The 21472-nt window shown below is 36.6% G+C and overlaps 1 protein-coding gene across 1 annotated transcript in view; it reads right to left on the reverse strand.

Moving 5' to 3' along the window:
* The window catches only part of LOC114054008 (aspartyl/asparaginyl beta-hydroxylase-like), a 100608-nt gene that overhangs the window by 12665 nt on the left and 66471 nt on the right, over positions 1–21472 (reverse strand). Inside the window, exons 10-12 of the mRNA XM_027877098.1 lie at positions 15486–15621; positions 4989–5080; positions 4457–4590 (exon numbers count right to left, since the gene is read on the reverse strand). Coding sequence (XP_027732899.1) covers positions 4457–4590; positions 4989–5080; positions 15486–15621 — 362 coding nt within the window. The remainder of the gene's footprint in view (positions 1–4456; positions 4591–4988; positions 5081–15485; positions 15622–21472) is intronic.

A 21472-nucleotide genomic window follows, 5' to 3' on the forward strand; every position in this document is an offset into this window, starting at 1 on the left:
GAGAGAGAGAGAGAGAGAGAGAGAGAGAGAGAGAGAGAGACAGTGTGTGAGTGTGTGTGTGTGTGTGTGTGTAGAGGACGGTTGAAATTTCTGTGACATAAAGCCAAAAGACATCAGTAAAATGTATATTTCAATATAAATTAATTTTATTTTCTCTTAATTTTCCCTGGCTTTGTCACTAACATAATGGCAGCACTTTGCTTCCTAGCCATTTATCACTTTGGCCTGACATTGTGGAATGACATTTCTACAGGCAGAAACACTGAATACAGAGGGGAGGAATAAGCTCATAGCTCATTCTATTAGCATGTTTCAATCATATTTTTGGAGCAATGGAATGATGACTTCCTTCCTGGAATTTTTCAAGGCTAGCTTTCACAGCTTCTACAGTCAATTAAGGTGACAATTAAATTCAGCTGTGTTAGTGGTATGGGGAGCAACAGATTCAACTTCATTGGGATCAAATTGGAGAACACCAAGGCATTTTACATGAGCCAGAGTATATGGCAAGCAGGTGACAACAACTCTGTGAACTTGAAAACAACTTCCCTGCCAAGGAAAAAAAAAAAAGACTTCTCAGCTGCGGTTTCCAATCTTCTGCCAATTTCAATAGGTAAACACACTCAAAAGGACTACTTTATTTATGGAAATAAAATACTGGGACACTTATGTGCTTCTCAGCCAATAAAGGATATGCACTTAATATCTGCAGTGGTGTGGACTGTGGTGATGGAATATTTAAATGAGCCATAAGCCTGCAGGAGTCCTATCACCTTTGAAGAAATAGCAATCAGATTATTACTACCTGAGAACTCCAATCTACAAATTGCTACAAATTGCCCTGTTTAGGCCTTTGAGGAGCTCTGAAAAATTGCTTCCTATTATCCAGAATAAGGAACACTGATTCCTCTGTGTGTATGTTTTGACACCAAAACCGTTTCAACAAAAACAGCAAGCAACTTCCCGATTTCAAACCATTCTCTTCCATGTCGGATAGTGATAAATATACTGTCTCCTTCTGATAGCTTACAGTTCTCTCTCAGTAAATAACATGCTGAACTTGACTTTTTCTTTGGACAATATTCTCTCAAAATAAGCACGTTTTTCTCATCATAAACTGTGTGCAAGGATCATTCTTAATGACAAGCATAACAACACAATGTGAGATGCTATTTCTTAGCATTTCTTCATATACATGACCCCACTGACACAATATGTAGGAGAGTGGCAAGCCCAATTATCATTAACATGGCTTCTAATTATTTACAAAGAAGAATTTCTGCAAATTATTTTTTTTTTACCAGTAGATCCTTATAAGCTAGTGAACTATGTTAACAATGCCATTTATATTTTCACAAAGTACAAACCAAGTAAAGAAGAGGGCAAATTTCTTGTTTTTGTTACAATCAGCATGAGTGGTAGGGTTAGGACTGGAACTGACAACCCTTATCTCTCGCAAGGATATAAATTCAATTTGATTATTTTTCAAACCCTACATTTGGGGGAGCAGTTATTTCCACTTCCCATATAATCAATAGGTATTTACTGACTACCTACTATGGGGTAGGTGCTGTAAGTGAGACAGAAGAGGAAGAGAAGGAATTTATAATCTAGCAGGGGAGACAAGATAAATACATATGAATCAAAAGGAAATAATACAAGCCAGTATATAATTAAATGTAACAGTGTGTGGTAGGATCAGAATAAGTATTGTCAGAATTCAGAAAAAGTGGAATTCACTCATGGGTGTCCCTCAAGGATCTGTGCTGGCCCCTCTTCTCTCTCTATGTGTTCTATCTTGGTGGTCTCCTCAGATACCACGGGTTCAACTATTATTATACTAAGCAGATAATTCCCATATCTATACAGTGTGTGCCAAAAGTCTTAGCGCAGTTCAAGCCCTAATTTCTCCCCTGAGCTCCAGCCCTCCATCACCAAATGCCTACTGGACACCAACACAGAAATGTCCCAGATGCCTTTCAAGTTCAATGGGTTCAAAATTAAACTCATTCCTCCCCACCCCAAATGTGCTCATTTTCCAAAATTTTCTATATCTGTTAATGGTGATATTGTGAATAACCCCTTAAAATTGGTATCCCAGTCTCTACTTGCTTCCCTATCTAATCCATCCCTCACATAACTGCCAAATTTATATTCCTAAAAGAGATCTGATTATGTTAATCCTCTATTCAAAAAAGTCAGTAACTCCCAACCACCTCTAGGATATAACACAAAATCTTCAATCTGTCTCCCCTCACAAAGCCACTGTCTTGGTATATAAAATCAGGAGTGGGGAACCTGTGGCCTCAAGGCCACAAGTGGCCCTCAAGGTCCTCAAGTGTGGCCCTTTGACTGAGCCCAAGTTTTATAGAATAAATCCTTTTATTAAGGGGATTTGTTCTGTGAAGTTTGGATTCAATCAAAGGGCCACACGTAGCCTCGAGGCTGCAGGTTTCCCACTCCTGGATCCTCTTGCCTAGACTTGCAGTTGCCTCCAAATTGATCTCCCAGTTTCCGGCCTTTCTCCTCTCCAGCCTACATACAGGATCTCCTCTCCTCCATACAGTTGCCAAATCCATCTTCCTAGACACAGGTTCGTTCACGAAACATCTTCATTGATTCCCTATGTCTCTGCTAGCTCCTTAGATAAAAGTCTTCCCAGGCCAATCTTGGCCTCTCCAGAGGGATTTCACATTACCACTCCCCACACTCTACACTCCATCAAATGAATTTGCTAGTTATTTCCTTTAACGCACATTCTGTCTCCTGTCTTTGTCCCGAGCATCTGAAATGCCTTCCCTACTCATCTGCTCTGACATCACTTCCCACAGAAAGCCCCCTCAAATTATTTGTCTGTAAATATTATTTATTTATTGTACCCTCTGGTAGAAGGCCGCTCTTTAAGGACAAGGCCTGTTTTATATTTCTTCTTTTGTATTTCCAGAATCTAGCACAGTCCGCTGCTCCTAGCAGCTACTTAAAAATTGCTTGTTTCACTGAATGGAGGTGCTTAAAGTGGGCTTCACAGATGAGGGCAGATTTCAGTTAAGCAGACAAGGATGAGTATTGATTGGAGTAATTGGAGGGAAGGTCAATCCAGGGGAGGGGAATAATTTGAATGAAGGCAAAGAGGTAGGTTTGAAAGTGGGGAACTTGGGGTAGTGAGAAGACCATGCTGACTAGTGTGGCACATAAAATCACAGCCCTCATTTCCTTAAAAAAGAGAAACTTTTTTGTAATCAGTTATGGAAGTATAGTTACTCTTAGGCTGGGAACAATAGATGAAATGGAGCTTCCCCAATACATATGATCAACCATATCAGTGTGCCTTTGCATAATATATTTATTATGTATATTATATGTATGTGTTTGTGTATACATTTGTATTATATGTATGCATTTGTGTATACATATGTATATAATATGTATTTAAATAATCTTTTTGGTGTTATAGGCCCCCTAGGACAGAGTGTCAACCTAGATATCCTATCTCAGAATTACATTAAGTGCCCAAAATAATCCATATAAGTTTTAAAAGTACAGGTATTGAAGAATTTAAAGAAAAAATAACAAGTTCATGGAACTCAGGTGAAGAATACCTAAAATCCAATCCCTTCATATTGCAATTTTACAGATAAAGAGGAACCAGACAGGAGAGGTGATGTAACTTGCCCCATGTCACAAAGTTAGCTGCTGGCAAAGCTTGGAGGACAACCCAGGTCTACTAATTCTTTTCCCAAGGTTCTTTGTACTACACCACAGAAAGCTTAATAGAAAGGAAACTGCTTAAGAAATTTTTTTTTTAAGGCAATTGGGGTTAAGTGACTTGCCCAGGGATACAAAGCTAGTAGGTGTCAAGTTTTTGGTGTGAGGCCGAATTTGAACTCAGGTCCTCCTGACTTCAGGACCAGTAAACTATCCATTGTGCCACCTAGCTGCCCCTTGCTTAATAAAATTTAGACTAAGTTACACCCAGTGGGCTTAGTTAATATATAAAGTAGTGGGGCATAGTAGATACTGACTGCTCTGGAGTTAGATTCTGGTATACACTTAGTTTTGTGACTGCAGGCAACTTACTTAACTCCACTCACCCTTGGTCTCTTCATATGTAAAATGAGTATGATGATACCTCTAAGTATCTACTTCACCTGTAATCAGGAAGATCAGAGGAAAGTCTGCGTTCACTTTGCAGACTTAAAGTACTATATAAACATCAGTCATTTAGCTGTGCAACCCTAGGCAAGTGACTTAACCTCCTTGAGCCTCAGTTTCTTTATCTGCAAAATGAAGGGAGGGAAATTGTTGGACTCAATGACCTCTAAGGTTCCTTACTACTCTAAATCTTTGATCAATTGAGAATTACTATTTTAAACCATGAAATCATCAAATAAAAAACTACTCCTGCAATAAAGCAAGATCCCCCAATAGAGAACGAAGGCAAAGGAATAAGGCTTACCTTGTCTCTTGGGCACAACGGATCTTACAGCCTTCCTTGGGTATCACCAGGCCCAGATGCATCCTCAGCCTACAGTTTGTAGGTCCTGTGTGAGGCCAGACATGAGTGCCTGGGTGCATGACAGAATATTTGATCTGAAGAAAAAAAGAAAAAAAAAAGATACACTCTTTTTATCACAGCTCCTTTATTCAAAGATTTGTCAGGTGGCTGAAGAACTGCCAATCTCAAGTGACAGACCTAGACTTTTGTCATTTTGGATTAGAATTTGGGAAGACCTGGGTTTTCTGTCTGCATTTTATTTCTGGGGTAATTAAAACTTATCACTCACATTTTCTAAAAAGTCAGAGAAATATAATGTTTTCCAGGCTCATCTTTTTATGTCAACTATGTGAAATTCTGGCCCATTAAAACGAGTATTAAAAAAAAGCAGCTTTCAATGAAGCAAAAAAATTCAACCATTCCTTTGAAAACATTACAGATCATTTATTTGCTACCTCCAGTCTAGAGCAATACTGAAAAAAGTCAGAAATACCTGCCCTCTTCTGCACCCTGTCGTTTCTGGAAATTTTTCCAGTAAAGCACAGGTTTTCGGAGCTCCTCTGCAAGCATTTTCATTTTTTCTTCCTAGACAGATAAATTATAAATGCATTGTAAGAGACAAACTGCAAAAAATTTGTAATGCATGTGGTGAAGATCTATATTCTCATCCTTGCTTAATCAATGAGAAAACTGAAGCCTGTGATGGAACAATCTCCTTCCCAAACAGAAGACAAATGGAGAGAATGAGCACTATGGACAGAATGGCTATCAGTAGATAGATGGAATAAATGATAGAATGCAATATTTCAGTGTATGGACTATATACATATACCTAGGCTGTTTTATTGATGATGCATATGTTAAATGCTTTAAAAAAAGTAGAGAAAAATAGCTTATGCTATATGACTAACTTAAAAGTGCATCTTTCTAAGACTGGGTTAAAGTGATGATTAAAAAAAGGTTGGAAATAATGATGCATGAGGAAAAGTCAAACAGGTTGTGTTTGATTTCACAGAGAAATCAGTTACTGTCCTCCTACCCATTCCTAGAGTCAATAAACATTTATTAATTTCCTAGTATATGCCAGGTATGTTTGAAGTGCTGGGGATACAAAGAAAGGTTAAAAAAAACAAGATCCATGCCCTCAAAAAGCTCATTATATAATGGGAAAGAAAACATATAAACAATTATGTACAAGATATATACCAGATAAATGGAAGATTAACTTGAAAGGAAAACAATAACATTAAGGGATATTGGGAAAAATTTCTTACAGAACGTAGGATTTTAGCTGAGCCTTGAAGGAAGGTGGGGAAGTAAGAGAAAAAGACGAGGAGGTAGAGCAATGAGGAACAGCATGAGGGGTGGCCAATGAAGTGCCCAGAGTCAGGGGATGATGTGTCTTGTGTAGAGAAGGGAAACTGGGCTAAAAATGGGTATTTTTAAGAAAAAAAAAAACTTGTTTTAATTTAATTTTATTTCTTTACAGAACTCAGCACAGAATAGACTTTAGACCTCTGTAAAATAGGAGAGTATCACTTAAATCAATTCCAAAACAGGGAATAGGCTCTGATTCTTATAATCTAGCCACCGCTCAGATTTTTACAAACTAGCCAATAGCTCACAGATGCTCAGATTCCTTAAGAGTCTGGCTAATATGTTGGATTTTTAATAAACTTTGTCTTCAGCTGAAAAAAAAAATGAAAAGATCCAAAACAGGGAATAGAGACCAGAGAGAACCCAAACTGCCAAGTTTTTGCACACAGATGAATGGTGCATTTAAGAATAGTATTCTGAGAAGAGGTCCAATGGCTTCACCAGAGTGGCAAAAGCAGTCCATGAAACAAAAAAGGAAGGAAACAGGTATTAATTGTTTATTATGTGTCAGGTATTGTTCTAAGGTTAAGGATTCCTGTTCTAGAGGCGATTAAAAAGCCACTGATGCTTGTCAAGAGTATGTAGGGGGAGTGAGGGTGTTACATCATAGCTGCACTTCAGAAATACCACTTTGGCAGAAGTATGGAGGATGGCTTAGAAATGAGAGAGAGCAGAGTGAAAGAGAGACCATTGGGAGGTAAATGAAATAGTATGGGACAGAGCAGATATGGGAGCTCGAATGATGGCAGTGGTTATGGACAGAAGAAGGGTAGATGTCAGAGATGTTGTGGGGGAAGCACCGAAAAAGACTTAGCAAATCACTGGATATGAAGGGTGAAAGAGAATGAGGAGTCAAGGACAGACTAGACTACAAGGTTATGAATCTGAGTGACTGGAAGGATGGTGTAACTGATAGAAAGAGAAATCTTAGGAAGAGGCAGGTATTTACTAACAGACAACCAGGTAGGGAATTATACAAGATAAACACACATGCAAGTAGAGATGCATGAAGTATAAACATGCTTCCCAAAGCAGAAAGATGCGAGATATTGAGTCACCTACTCTACACTGGAAATGACAAAACCCAGACAAGCACACATACTAAATTCCAGTTGTATAAGGAAATAGAATCAAAACTAGGAACATATGAGAGTATACTGAAGTAAGAGTTTTACAGGTAAATGTGCTCTGATTTGTCAAAGAAGAAGGAAGAACTCATTTCAGTAGAGAATGTGACACATAAGAAGATTCAGACACAGAAAAGATCAGCAGAAGTAATGTCTAATTGGGATTAATGGCAAGAAGATCTTAGTTGTACTGAACTGTGTGATCCTCAGTTTAGCAGGTAATAAAGTTGATAGGTAACTGAATGACCAGTTTTGCAGATGTTATAGCTATAATACAAGCAAAGAGTAACTTTCCGGAACAGAGATTAATTTTAACTGTTATTTTTATTTACAAAAATTTACAAATTGCAAAATTTCAGATTTAGAAGGGACCTCTCTGGTCCAACTCCCAAAGAATGACCTCTATGACATATCTAACCCAAAGGATCTTTGCTTGAAGACTTCCAGTGGGGGTAGGACACAGGGAGGAACTCAATACTTTCTACTTTTGGATAGTTCTAATTATTAGGAAATGTCTCTTGATATCAAACATAATTGACTTCTTTGCAACTTCTACCCATTGCTCATATAGTTCTGTCCTCTGGGACCAAAAAGAACAAATCTAATCTCTAATCCAGTCAGTTAGCCAATAGCCAACATGCAATTATTAAGTGCTTACTATGTGTAAGGCACACGTGTCTTCCTTATGACATTTCTTCAATACTTTAATGTCCCTCTCCCCAACCCAAGTCTCTTCTTCTCCACACTAAACATTCTTCAGCTCCTTATCATGTTCCTCATATGGCATGAACTTGAGACTCTTCACCATCCTGACCACTGTCAACTGGACATCACACTCTTTCTGAGTTATGCTTCTCTTAATTTTATTTTCCTGAATGGAAATTCCAATGATATGGTCAGCTTAAATATAGTCAAATAGTTAACACTTGCATAATCATTCAAGGCTATTTCCATCTGCTTTCTAAACAGCAAAATGCTCGAGATTTACTACATAACATAAACACATGGGACAACCAACCATCTCTGACTGCTCAACACAGGACCCAAGCTTCACTTAACAGCTTGCCTGAACAGCACCACAACTCTGAAAAGTGTCCTTCTGCTAAATCACCTTCAGGCTCTACCATATGGACAGACTTTGGAATGCATGGGAAGCCAGTGCTTAAAGAAAGTTCATGATGGTTTAAACAGGAATCCTTGTGCAAGATGACACTTATTGTTCAAGTCATTTTGTATGCTCCATTAACAACAGAAAATTTTACTGAAGCCAAGGAGAGGTTCATGCCAAGGGGGTTGCTTCGAAAAATTTCATGTAGATGAGCTCTCTCCTGAAATTTCAAGTTTCATCTGATTGAGACTACTTCTAACACATATCCCTCCCGGCCATCATTCTGTTCCTGGGGTACAATTAGCCTGGAGCATAACTCACTGTATTTGAATGAAATTAAATCCAACTTGCGGTGTTGTAGTTGGTTGCAGAGAACTTGACAGAGAAAAGGACAAAATTCAGTTCATAAAAAAGTACTTTATTCTTTCTCTCCCTTTCCCTCTACCTCCTCAAGAGATCAAAAGATGTCTCGGAGGATTCTGGGAAGATGGCAGAGTAGGTCAGAAAATTCCAAGCTTTCAAGATTTTCCCCCACAAAAGAGATAAAATAGCACCTTAGGCCAATCATAGAGTAGATAAAAATAAATAAGAGTAGGAGCACAACAGGGATCCTCCTGAAACAATAAGAAAGGGCCTGAAGAAAAATCCCAGGAAGAGGTTTGGTCCTTGGAAGTTAAACACCTTCAGCCTAATCCTAGATCCCCTTAAACAATAAGTGGCAAACTCTGGGGTTAGCTGGGTTGGAAGGCTACCTCAGCCCCAGTCACAGGAACTTTTATCCCTGGCATAGTGAAGGGAGTTGGGCATCTGAGCCAGGGAAGATCAAGGGAATCTCTGCTGACAAGGAACACCAGACCCAGCTGTGCTGCAGAGATGTGGCTGGGTGTGAGAAGGAACCAGCACACAGCCGGTAAGTGCAGAAGCTTTACCACGGGGATGCCGCTGGAGGTCTTGGTTCCAGTTCCAGGCCAGGGAGGAGAATTGAAGATCTGAGGCCAGAGGCACCAACCCTCATACCCCAGGACTACAGGTGATTACAAAAATCAAGCTACTACTACAAAAAAAATGCACAGGCAAAGGAGAAAGAATGCAACCATAGAGAGTTACTATGGGAGTAGAGAAGACCAGGTTTCACCTTCAGAGGAGGACATTGAAGCAAAGAAACCTTCTTCTACCCCAAAGAGTAATGCCAAATGATCAACTACCCAAAAAAAAATTCATAAAAGAACTTAAACAAGATTTTAGAAATCAAATGCAAGAGATTGAGGAAGAACTAAAAAAAAGATAAAATAAAATATGAACAATACAAGAAAAACAAGAAGATTGTGAAAAGAAAGTCAACCAATTAGAAAAGGAGATCCTGAATCTTAAGGAAGAAAACAACTCCTTGAAAATTAAAATTCGGCAAGGGGAAGCCAGCGAAGTTATAAGAGATTAAGAAATAATAAAACAAAATATAAAGAATGAAAAAATAGAAGAGAAAGTGAAACATTTTATGAGAAAAACAACTAATCTGGAGAACAGATCAAGAAGAGAAAACAAGAATAATTGGACTACCTGAAAGCTATGATCAAAAAAAGAATCTTGATATAATAATACAAGAAATAATTAAAGAAAATTGTCCTGAAGCATCAGAACAAGAGGGGAAAATGAATTAGAAAAAATCCATTGATCACCACCTATGAGAAAAAGCCACAGGAATATTATAATCAAATTTCAAAACCCCCAGCTCAAGGATAAAATATTATGAACAAGGAAAAAAAATAAATATGGTGGTGCCACAATTAGAATCACACAAGGCCTAGCAGCAGTGACCCTAAAAGACTGCAGCTGCAACACTATATCTTGAAGAGCAAAAGAACTGGGGTTCCAGACAAAAGTATCGTGCCCAGCAAAGCTAAGTACAATCATAAATGGAAAAACAAATGGATTTTTAATGAACTGCCAGACCTTCAGGACTGGTTAAATACAAAACAAAACACCTGAACTTAATAGAAGATTTGACATACAAGAGCCAAGAGAAATATAAGATACATATCAAAGTCTAATTACAAAGGACTCACTAAGGACAGATTGTTTACCTTTTATGTATATAAAATGTAAAACATATGTCTAAGACTGTTATGAGTAATTAGCAATTAGTAATTGTTATTAGTAATTGTAATTAGTAACGAGGAATTAGTAATTATTAGTAGTTTGTAAGAAAGATTGGGGTAGACATGAGTATGACATTACTTTAAAAAGTAAAACTGTTTAGAAACAGCTAAAAAGAGTAATATCTTACACAAAAGAGGTGTAAGAGGAAGAACCAACACAGAGGAATTAGATTGGAGAGGAGGGCCGGTAGATCTGGAAACATACTTTCATTGGGAATGGGTTCAAGAGGGAACAATACATATATATTTAGAAGACTATAAAAGTCACCTAAAAGAAAAAAATGTTATGGTGATAGGAAGGGGGGAAAGGATAAGGGAGGGATCTTTTGAGGGGAGGGTGAGGGAATATGTTAAAGGGGGGGTATAGAAGGGTGTTTAGATTTATGGGAATGGGAGGATAAGAGAGGAATCCTTGGAGGCAGGGGTAGGGTAAGTAATAGGAGGGAAAGGTAGCGGGTAGAAGTAAAGTAGAGGAGTCAGGAGGGATAGGAAATAAAAGATATGTAAAAATATAAAAACAAAAATCAGGAGTAGAATTCGTTAGGAAAAGTATAGGTCTACATATGTATGTATGTACGTATGTATGTACATATGTATGTGTATATAGGTATATTTGTGTATATATCTATATTGAGATATGAACACATTTGCGCATAATTGTAACCTTGGGGGAAAAAAGAAAGGGGAAAAAAGAACAAAGTAAAAAAAGTACACAGCAGACAACACAAGAAAACTTACAAGTAAGCAAAGAAAAGATGGACAGCTCTCAACAAAACGAGTAATATTTATTATATAGGCTTTCTTGAAATGGATATTTATTGCTACATATTTTGAATCCTCTCTTATGTTCTGCTGTATACATTTTTTCTTTTCTTATTTTGTATTTAAGTTTCAATATTTAAGTTTATAATATGTTTGTCTTTTCTCTATTGTGTATTTAAGCTTTAGTAATTGTCTAAAATAAATTAAAAATAAATTGTCAAAAATAAAATAAAATTAATTAAATTTATTATATATTATATTAATATATCATAATGTAATTATTAATTTAATTAATTAAATAATTTAAAAAATAAATAAAATAAATTTAAATTAAATTTTAAAAAAACTAACAACAAAAAAAGATGTTCTCATTTTCTTGGTCCACACTTTCTGATGGCTCTTGGAAAGGATGGAAGGTCATATACAAACTAATGTTCTTATGTATATGTTGCTCAGTCTTGTACTCCGAGTTCTTCTCCCATAGAAGACAAACCTCTCTTGAAGAATGAGTAGAAAACATCCAACTTGAGACCATCAAACCTTCCAGCAGTTGTTTACAGGTAAGGTGACAACACAGGACCTGTAGGTGGCCATGTTTAATCAGGTCTTATCTGGTATTTACTTTTTAGACCTAGGGCAGACCCCATGATGATCACCCTCAAGGTGTAGCAAAACTACAAGCATCTGTACTGTGTTTCTCTGAATTCCGTACTTAACATCTAGAATTAGAAAAGGGAGTGGGGATGATTTTTATTCACTTAATTTTTTATTCACTTTTATTCTCTTGTGTGTGGAGATATATGGGATGGCTCTTACACTGAAAAAGCTATTTCTGGAATCAGCTCTCCAATAGAGATTAGTGAACTGATTAATTCTTATGGTCTGTGAGAAGAGATCTTATTACATTTTAGATATAGAAATATGATCTGGGGGCAGCTAGGTGGTGCTGTGATAGAGCACCGGCCCTGGATTCAGGAGGACCTGAGTTCAAATCTGACCTCAGACCCATAACACTTACTAGCTGGGTGACCCTGGGCAAGTCACTTAACCCCATTGCCTAGCCCCCCCCCCAAAAAAGAAAGAAATATGATCTGCTCTCATATGCAAATTTATAACTCAAAATAATCAGGAAAGCCACATGTGTCAGGTGTTGTGATAACATGCCAATAAATTGACGGCCAAACTGTTAACTCCAAATTACTTTTCTCTTTTCTTACCTTAGTCACTGGTGATTTGGTACATATGCTGAACCTTACCAAACACATTTGATAGCAGATTCTGCATTGTTTAGAGGCAGTGAGGTGGTGCAATGGCCCTGGAGTCAGGAAAACCTGAGTTCAAATCCAGTCTCAGACACTTAAAACACTAGCTGTGTGACTTTGGGCAGGTCACTTAACCTCTATTTGCCTTGGTTTTCCCAACTGTAAAATGGAGATTAATAATATCACCTACCTCCTAGGCTAGTAAGAAGTTAAGACTAGAAACGTGGACAAATTGTGTAGGGATTTGAATGCCATCTTGTACTTTAGTCTTTAAGCCATTGGAAGCCATTAAAGAATTCTGAGTCAAAGAGTGATAAAACCAGAGCAGTAGTTTATCATGTATTTTTTATGGTTCTTAGTATTGTGACTTGAGTCTATGATTCTACAGCTGACTGTAGTGCAGATTCCAGAATCACATAATCTGAGTTCCAAGAGAAATATGGAAGTCATTTAGTTCAATGGGAACAGGAACCCTCTCTACAATATGCAGCTTCTACTGGAAGAGTCAAGGTTGGGGGACTTGTGACTTCCCAAGGTAGCACGTTCCATCCTTATTCATGGACAGGAAGTTCTTCCCTATATTAAGCTAATATCTGCTCCTCTGCAACTTTCATCACCTTTTCCTAGTCCTGGTCCGTGGGGTCAAGTAAAATAACAGTTCCACAAAGCAGCTCTTCAGAGGCAGCAGAGTGTACTAGAGAGAGCCCTGGACTCAGTCAGGAAATCTAGCTTTGAATCCTTTCTCAGATGCTTACTAAGCTGTGTGACCATAGGCAAATAACATCACCTTTCTGAGACTCAGTTTCCTCATCTGTAAAATGGGCATACTAACAGCATCTACCTCACATGACTATTATGAAGATCAAATGATATAATGTATGAAAAGCTCTTTGCAACCTTAAAGTATTATACAAATGCAAATTATTATTATTGTTATTATCATCTAATTCTTGAAAATAGATCTCATCTGCCCTTCTAAATCTTCTCTTCTCCAGGAAAAGTGATTTTACTCTGAGAGATTGTCTAGTCCAAGTCCAGTGATCTTGCCATGCTGTCTCAAGATAAAAATGATAATAGCTTTTGAGCCAGAAAAAAACTGAAATGACCAAAGCCATTTTGCAGATGAGCAAACTGAGATACAGATGGTTAAAATGACTTGTCCAAGGTCACAGACAGTTAAGTCATTGCCAAGTTTCAAACCTGGGTCTTTTGATTCCAAATCTAGAATTCTCTCCATCACATCATTCAAATATTTCAATAAATATGTTCTTTATTATTTCATTTCTAATAGATAGCGCACGTTTCTACAGCTCTTGGCCACTTCAGGTCAAACTGAAACAGGGCCAGAGCAGCCAGAATTGTGTGTTCCTATGCAGAATACTGGGAAAGGTGTTTCTATGTTGTGCATAACAACAGGGATAATTACTGATGTTTAGTGCTTTCAAGTCTTCAAAGCCCTTTGCAAACATTATTTCATTTGAGGGAATAGAAACCGAATTATTTCCCAGCAGCGACTGTTAAGCAGTCAGCATTATTTTTATTCATATCATCACTCTGTGGGAGGCAAGGCATGCATTTTAATCTACATTGTACAAACAGGGAAATGTGGACTCCGAGGGGTTAAGTGAATCACTTAAAGATACATATTGAGTAACAGAGCCTGAATCCAGCTAGATATCCTTATTTCTAGGTCCCAGGGCATTTTCCAGGATGCTGGATATTTATTGCAGTAGGTTTGAAAGCTGGCAAACTTGAATCTTGAACATAGCAAACAATTATTGTTAGGGGGAACAGTGGAAAGAGGACCAGACCTGAAGTCAGAAAGATTTAAGTTCAAATCCAGCCTCAGACACTTACTCACTATATGATCTTGGGCAAGTCAGTTAATCTCTGTTTGCCTCAGTGTCTTCATCAGTGAAATGAGGATTATAATACTACCTGTCTACCAGGGTTGTTTTGCAAATATACGACATAATATTTACAAAATGTTTTGCAAATCTTAAAGTGCTATATAAATGCTAGCTAATGTTGTTTCTGTTGCTGTTGTTGCTGCTGCTGTTGTTATTGCTATTCACTGTATGTAAGAAATGCACCTGAGCTCAGTGTCTTTCCATCAAGCAGAGAGGGCTGGTCTGAGGCACAAGGTCACAAACAGCAGAAGGCTCTGCAAAGCACATCTACGGTGTATCACTCCTATGTCTGGACACAGAGTAGTAGTTTTCATGTATACAATATGGAAGGACCTTTAGAAGAGAATTGTGGTAAAAAGACTTTGAGAAACTAGGCCTGTTGGAGCACACCTGTAATCCACCTAGACTGAGGCTGGTGATCCCTTAAGTATGGGAGTTCTGAGCTGCAGCAATGCTGAAGTCAGACTTGGGGCTAAAGCTGCATTAAGTCTGGCACAAATATGGTGAGCCTCCAGGAGGGCAGGGGCCATACCAGGATACCTAACAAGAGGAAATACCCTGGGGGAAACACTTCCATGTCAATCAGTCACAGGATGAGTGGACACTAAACTTCCAACCCAGTCAAGATAGGGAGACCCAGTCTCAAAAAAAAAAAAAAAGCCTTTGGGGAAAGCTCAATGGAGGCAGAAAAAGAAGTGAAATGGTTCTAGGTATATATTACAGGCTGCTAAGACTGGTACTTCAGCTATCTAGACATCTGCTGCTGCTTTATCTCTCTGCTAAAAGTGGAGTGTAGCTGATAAATGTATGCCTTGCCTTAATGTAAACAACAAAAACTTCCTATCTATTAGAGATATAAAAGTAATATGACTCTTTCTCAGGAGAAACTGAGTGGGTTTACTTTTTTTTTTTTAAAAAACCCTTTTTTAGAGGTTTTAAGACTTAAATGGCCCTAGAAATCCCTTTCAATTTACAATTTGTGATTATAAGAATACAATCAGAAATATAATTTGATAAAAAATATAATCAGAATATAAGATCAGAAAATATATTTGTGTGTATATATGTATATATATATATACATATACATATAAACACACACACATGCAAACAGGGTACAAATTGAATAATAAACAGATTCCAGAAATCACAGCTTTACAAACTGCCCATCTTATTTAACTGCCAAGAATTCATATTTGACAAAATGTTTACATAAGTTTTATGTTATTTTATGTTATGGTGATGGACGTAAGCAGAAAAAAACCCCAAAACCTGTCAGTGTGTTTACCTTGCTGCCATAGAGTGAACTGGCTCCAGTCACCCTTTTCTCTCAGATTCTCATCTTCAGGCAGGAAGAGACCTTTGGTTTTATCTAGCACGGCAAGGCCTTCATCACGAATTAATTTCCAGTTTCTTTCTAAGGTCTGAAAAGAAAGCCATAGTTATTTTTACTAAAAATGTGTCCAACTGAGTACTTGAATAATGATATTAAACTTTTAAAAAAATAACAATAATAAAATATTGAATGAAATCTATAGTTATCTGGTTTCATTAATTTCAGTTTCCTCTGATACCCATTGTTAAGGACATAGAAACAAAAGTCATACTATTTTTTTCATAATCATAACAATTTTTATAATCTCTATCCTTTTCAGAGAACAATCCTCTAAATTTGTTTTGTTTTTTCTTGATGGCTATTAGTAGACCTTTTAAAAATATTATAAGCGGGGGCAGCTAGATGGCACATTGGATAGAGCACCAGCCCTGAAGTCAGGAACACCAGAGTTCAAATCTGGCCTCAGGCCAAATACTTGACACTTACTAGCTGTGTGACCCCGGGCAAGTCACTTAACCCCAATTGCCTAAAAAAAATGTTATAAGTAATTGGTATTATTGGTATTGATATCATTAGCTAAGGGTATTGATTGCCTGTCTCCTATCATACCAAGACTCTGCAGTAAGCTCAGACTAACAATCTTGGCATTAAAACCTTAGAAGATGAATTGCTTACAATTTCACTGTTTATCAGAATATACTAAAAAAAGTTGCCATAAAACTTGGTAAATACTAAAATTGTAAAATTATATGCAAAGTATCTGCTATGGATTTTTATAGCATTTTATAAAAATATAAGAAATAAATAAATTGCTATTTTGACCTTGGGCCAAATATATGTGTGTATAAATCTTGTGTGTAAATGTGTGTGTGTGTATGTGTGTTTCTATGAGTATATATGTATATGTAAAATATCATGTCAGCAGTCAGGCTATTGCACTCCCTCTATAATCTCTCCTGGTAACTTTTAGAGGTAATGGGGAATCACAATGGCTCTATCTCACTAGAAAAGACTATTTATGCATTCAGAGTGGTAGATTGATGATAATTAGGAAGCATATCAGGCAAGATGAGGCCTTGAAACAGGCCCTGGGAGTAGCTATGGGAGTAATTCCAAAGAAAGGGATGTATGAAAGATACATCGTAGAAACAGTGTACAAGACTTTGCATCTGGTACAAACTGAAAGGGAAGGCTGCATGAAGAGTCAAGGATTAACTCTGAGGTTGTGAATCAGGGTGACTCAAAGTATAGTGATGTCATTAACAAAACCAGGAAGTTATAAAGAGGAGGGGACTTTGGGAATAATGAGCTATTTTTTACATGTGAATTCAAGTTATCTACAGAATACAACTGAATATCATTGGTTTATAGATTTCAAGTTAGTAGGATCCTCAGAAGCTATTTAATCTAATCCCATTCATTCTAGAAATGAGGAAATAAAAACTTGGGGAAATTATATGGCTTACATAAGGTCACATAGACAGTGAATGTCAAAGGTGAGATTTGAACTCATGTCCTCTTACTCCAGAGTCAATGGTCATTTCACTATGTTATGTGCCCTCCCTTAGATATCTAATAAGTAATTGGTGATATGGAACTGGAGTTAAGGAGAATAGGGGCTAGATATGTAGAATTGGGAGCCATTTGCATAGAAGTAATAGTTTAATACATAGGATTTGATGAGATCACCAAAAGACCAAAAGAGAGTATGGATTGAGAATGAAACATGGCTCCCACTTGCTAACAAGGAAGTACTGGATTCAAGATAAAGAATGAGATTTGTATTCTTAGAGGTGGCCTTTCATTTGTTTTTCTTGACTATATGTATATGTTATAAAGTAAGTAAGTCTTCAACTCTGGGAGAGAGGTTAGAAGGGATAGGTTAGTGGGAAGTGATAGATATGAAAAAGAAAGGGTATCAGCCAAACATTCTTTTTAAAAAATGGATAGAAAGCTAAAAAGAACCAAAAGACATACAAATAAAAGTTTTGTTACTACCCTTTAAAATGTATATCTATATCTATCTATCTATATATAATATACACATATATATGTACACACACATGAGCTAGCAAAAGAGATTGAAAAGGAGAAACAAAAAAGTTAGAAGAAGAGAACAGTATCAAGGAAAGATATCAAGGAAAAAAAGGAAAAAAATTGATGAAAGAGGGTCTGGAAGGCAGTGGTATCTGACAGTATTAAATGCTGCAGTGAGGTTGAAACAGAGGAAGGCTGAGGCAAGGTCATCCGATTTGGCAATTGATATATTATTTTTAACATTGGAGAGAGCAGTTTCAGTTTAGTGAAGCAGTTGGAAGACAGACAATAAAGGATTGAGAAGTAAGAGGTGAGAAAGTGAAGGTTAACAAACATATCTTATTCTAGCTTGTGGCTGTGAAAGGGAGGACAACTATAGGATGGTGGAAACCTCAATGGCTGCCTAATGTCTTTAGAAGAAAACACAAATTCTTCTGCTTGATATTTAAAGGTCTTCACAATCTGCTCAAATTTACCTTTTCTAAATCATTGAACATTACTTCCCTTTGCACATTCTACATTCCAATCAGACTGGCCAAGTTGCTACTCTCTGAACTTGGCTCTTCCTCTCCTGCCTCCATACTTTTGTAAACTATTCCTAATGCCTAAAATTCACTGTCCCTTACCTCTGTCTCTTAGATTCCCTATTTTATTTCAAAGTTTAGATTATTCGTCCTCTTTGGTGGGAAGCCTTTCGCAATCCTGTCAGTTCAATCAACAAACAACAAATTTTATTAAGCACCTACTATGTGTCAGGCATTACATAAGGGACTTGGGATACAAAAATAAAGAATGAAACAACCTCTACTTGTAAAGACCTTACTTAGATTGTACATATTAGTCGTTAGTACTCGCTATCTTTTCTTCTCAATCATTTATATACTTATCTCACAACATGTTATATCCTCCCAGGGGCATGTAGGCTTTTTGAGGATAAAGATTTGTGAGCAGGGATGTGAATTAAATTAGCATGTTAAAACTGTGGCCCATAGAGTTTGAGATACTGCTTTCAAATGCAGAAATATCTAGTCCTAGGTGGTTTGCTTCTGCAAATTGACAAGTGAATCCCATGAACTAATTGTGTTTCATAAAGAAAAGGAATCAGTCTTATCTGCATACTCAGTTGCAATTCATTTCACCTAAAACTTGTACTATGGGAAATTAGAAACGAGAAATCAGTGGGTCTCATCACTCCCATTCAGGACCTTACCCTCATTTGTTGCATTTTATCTCCCTCTGCACCATAACCATGGTCCTTGCACACTTAAACAGCAAAGGTTATAGGACTTTTGGCTATGAATAGAATATTCTGTAAAACACAGGTCTACAAACACTATTTTAAAATGTGATCCCTTGTATAATTTAGACACATTGCATGCTTCACAGACAATCATTTGTACCAAGAAATATGACGAAACAGTTACCTACAGTTTTTTTAAGTTCTTACAAGAATAGCTAGCTAGATTTTCGGCAAGAGTATATTTGAGGGCAGAATATAAATTATTTTGAAACATGCTGGCTTTTTTGTGTTAAAGTATTTAGGAGGGTGATTAAGCTAACAGAAAAAAAAGGATATTTTAATGATAATAAAGATGAAGCAAATTCACTTAAAAATCCTTTTAGAAACTTGCAAATTTGGTGGATATTTTGAAAAGCTGAGTTCTCTAAATAAATCATGGCAAGGTCCTAAAATTCAAACTTGGACCCAGCAAGATAGTAAATGAATGAATTTATGAAAAATAAGAGACTTTGACAGCAAATTTAAAAAACAATATTTCATATGTTTCGTGATTTTTAAAAATGTCTTCTCTGCAAATGAAATAAAAGAAAACAAATGCCTGCTTCTTAATCCCTTGACCAATCTACAGAAGCAATTCTCATCTTGTTTTAAAGATCTAGATATTTCTAAATCTGAATGGATAAGGAACCCATTTGCCAGGAACAAATGATTCATTTGATCTGACTCCAACTAATAGACTCCTCTTATTACAGTATACTGAAATACATACTTGAACCTGGAAGGTCTTTCTATGATTTGGCTATGGTTAAATAAAGAGTTCTCTGGTTTATTAAACAAAGTGATATACATTATGCTATTATTTATAACATCTTATTTGTGTGAAATGAGATTTTCTGCTGTAGTTGTTTTCAAAATAGAATTCCAATCTCGATTTATGTGTCAGAAAGAATTACATGTAGCAAAACCATCAATGATACCATATTTTGAGAATTTTTGTACCAAAAACATTAATTTAGTTATTTTGTAAGTTACAAATATGAAAATTGTAAAAGGGTTATTGATAAATACATACTGGCATAGGCTATTATTTTATTACATATTTAAGATTAGTTTATACACTGTAATAAATTCTTCATTTTATGTGAATCAAATAAAAGCTAAGAAAAATCTCTCTGTAGATTATTTGATGAAAAGTCAGATAAAGGGATGTGGGCATTACCAAATAAAGGTTGGAAGCTATTGATGTAAGTCTGGAACTCTATGGCTTATTCCTTGAACTGAGGCCATATTGAATCATACTGAATCCATTATCAAAATCATATTGAAGCTATATATAAATCACCTTACTTTTCAGCTCGCTATTTGAGACTGCTGAGATATTTTAGGATAGACTTGGTAGTCAGGAAGACTTGAATTCCAATTCCTTCTTAGACACTTACTAGCTGTGTGACCCTGAGCAGGTCACTTACCTTCAGACTGAACCTCAAATTCAGTTTCCTCATCTGTAAAATGGAAATAATCAGAGCACATACTTCTCAGAGCTGTTGTGAATATCAAATGAAATACTATATGTTAAAAGGCTTTGTCAACCTTAACTTAGTACAGAAATGTAAGCTATTATTATTGTTGATGTAATCTATTAGCTACCCTTCTCAGACCTGTGCAATTGATTTGATAAGAATGCTACTTGTGCCATCATGCAAGTCACAAATATAAAGAAATTGAACAGAAGAGGAGCAAGGTCAAATCCTGTATCACCCCTTTAGGACTCTTCATGGATACTGAGCTAATAATTAACACTCTCTGGATCCAGTTGGTCAACCTATTTTGAAAGCACACAATTGTGTCACTACTATACTGTCCACATGAAAGAAAAATCCATATATACTATCCTTAGGTCAGGTCCCTTATCAGCTAATACCTAACTGACAAAAAAAGAAAATGAGGATTTCTTTGGTATGACTTGTTCTCCCATGCTGCCCTATATTCATCACAATCTCCCCTTTCACAAAGCATTCCTTTAATGATCCAAACTATAATTTTGGTGACGATTGGTAACAGGAGAGGGAAGAGTCAAGGATGACTCTCACAATTTTGAATCTAGGTAAATGGGAGAATATTGATGATTTTAATATAAGTCTTCAGATATCAGTAGAAAACAAAGAATGTGCTAGTTTCTCCTCCTGGCCCAGTGAACTAAGGAATAACTAGCACTACAGTCAGTGGTAAAGGAGGTAGTATCAACATCTTAGGCAAAAGTCAGATTTCAATTAATTCTAAAATATAAAAAAAGATCTGAATAAAAGAAAGCTTGTGGATAACACACAAGAACTTCCAATGGGCACAGTGAAAAGAACAAAAAAGAAGGAATTATAGAACTGGTCCATGTGGGAGGTCATTCTTGCGGACAGAGCTACTAGTGACCGTTTATAGAATCTATTAAAATAGAAATAGCACACTTTTTTTTATAGAACGTTTTAAAAATGTTTGCAATTATGTTCAGAGATGAAGAATTTGACATTCATGTACTCTCGGTAGCATTGTGATTCCATGTAAGTATTCGCTACTCTTATTCTTACAACAGAATGCAGATGCATGTTATACGTATACTGAGAATAAGAACAATAAACTAGTCCATCACTAGATCACTTAATGACTTAAC

This window comes from Vombatus ursinus, unplaced genomic scaffold (genome assembly GCF_900497805.2).
Source record: "Vombatus ursinus unplaced genomic scaffold, bare-nosed wombat genome assembly UNPS02014812.1, whole genome shotgun sequence".
NCBI classification, from domain to species: Eukaryota; Metazoa; Chordata; class Mammalia; order Diprotodontia; family Vombatidae; genus Vombatus; species Vombatus ursinus.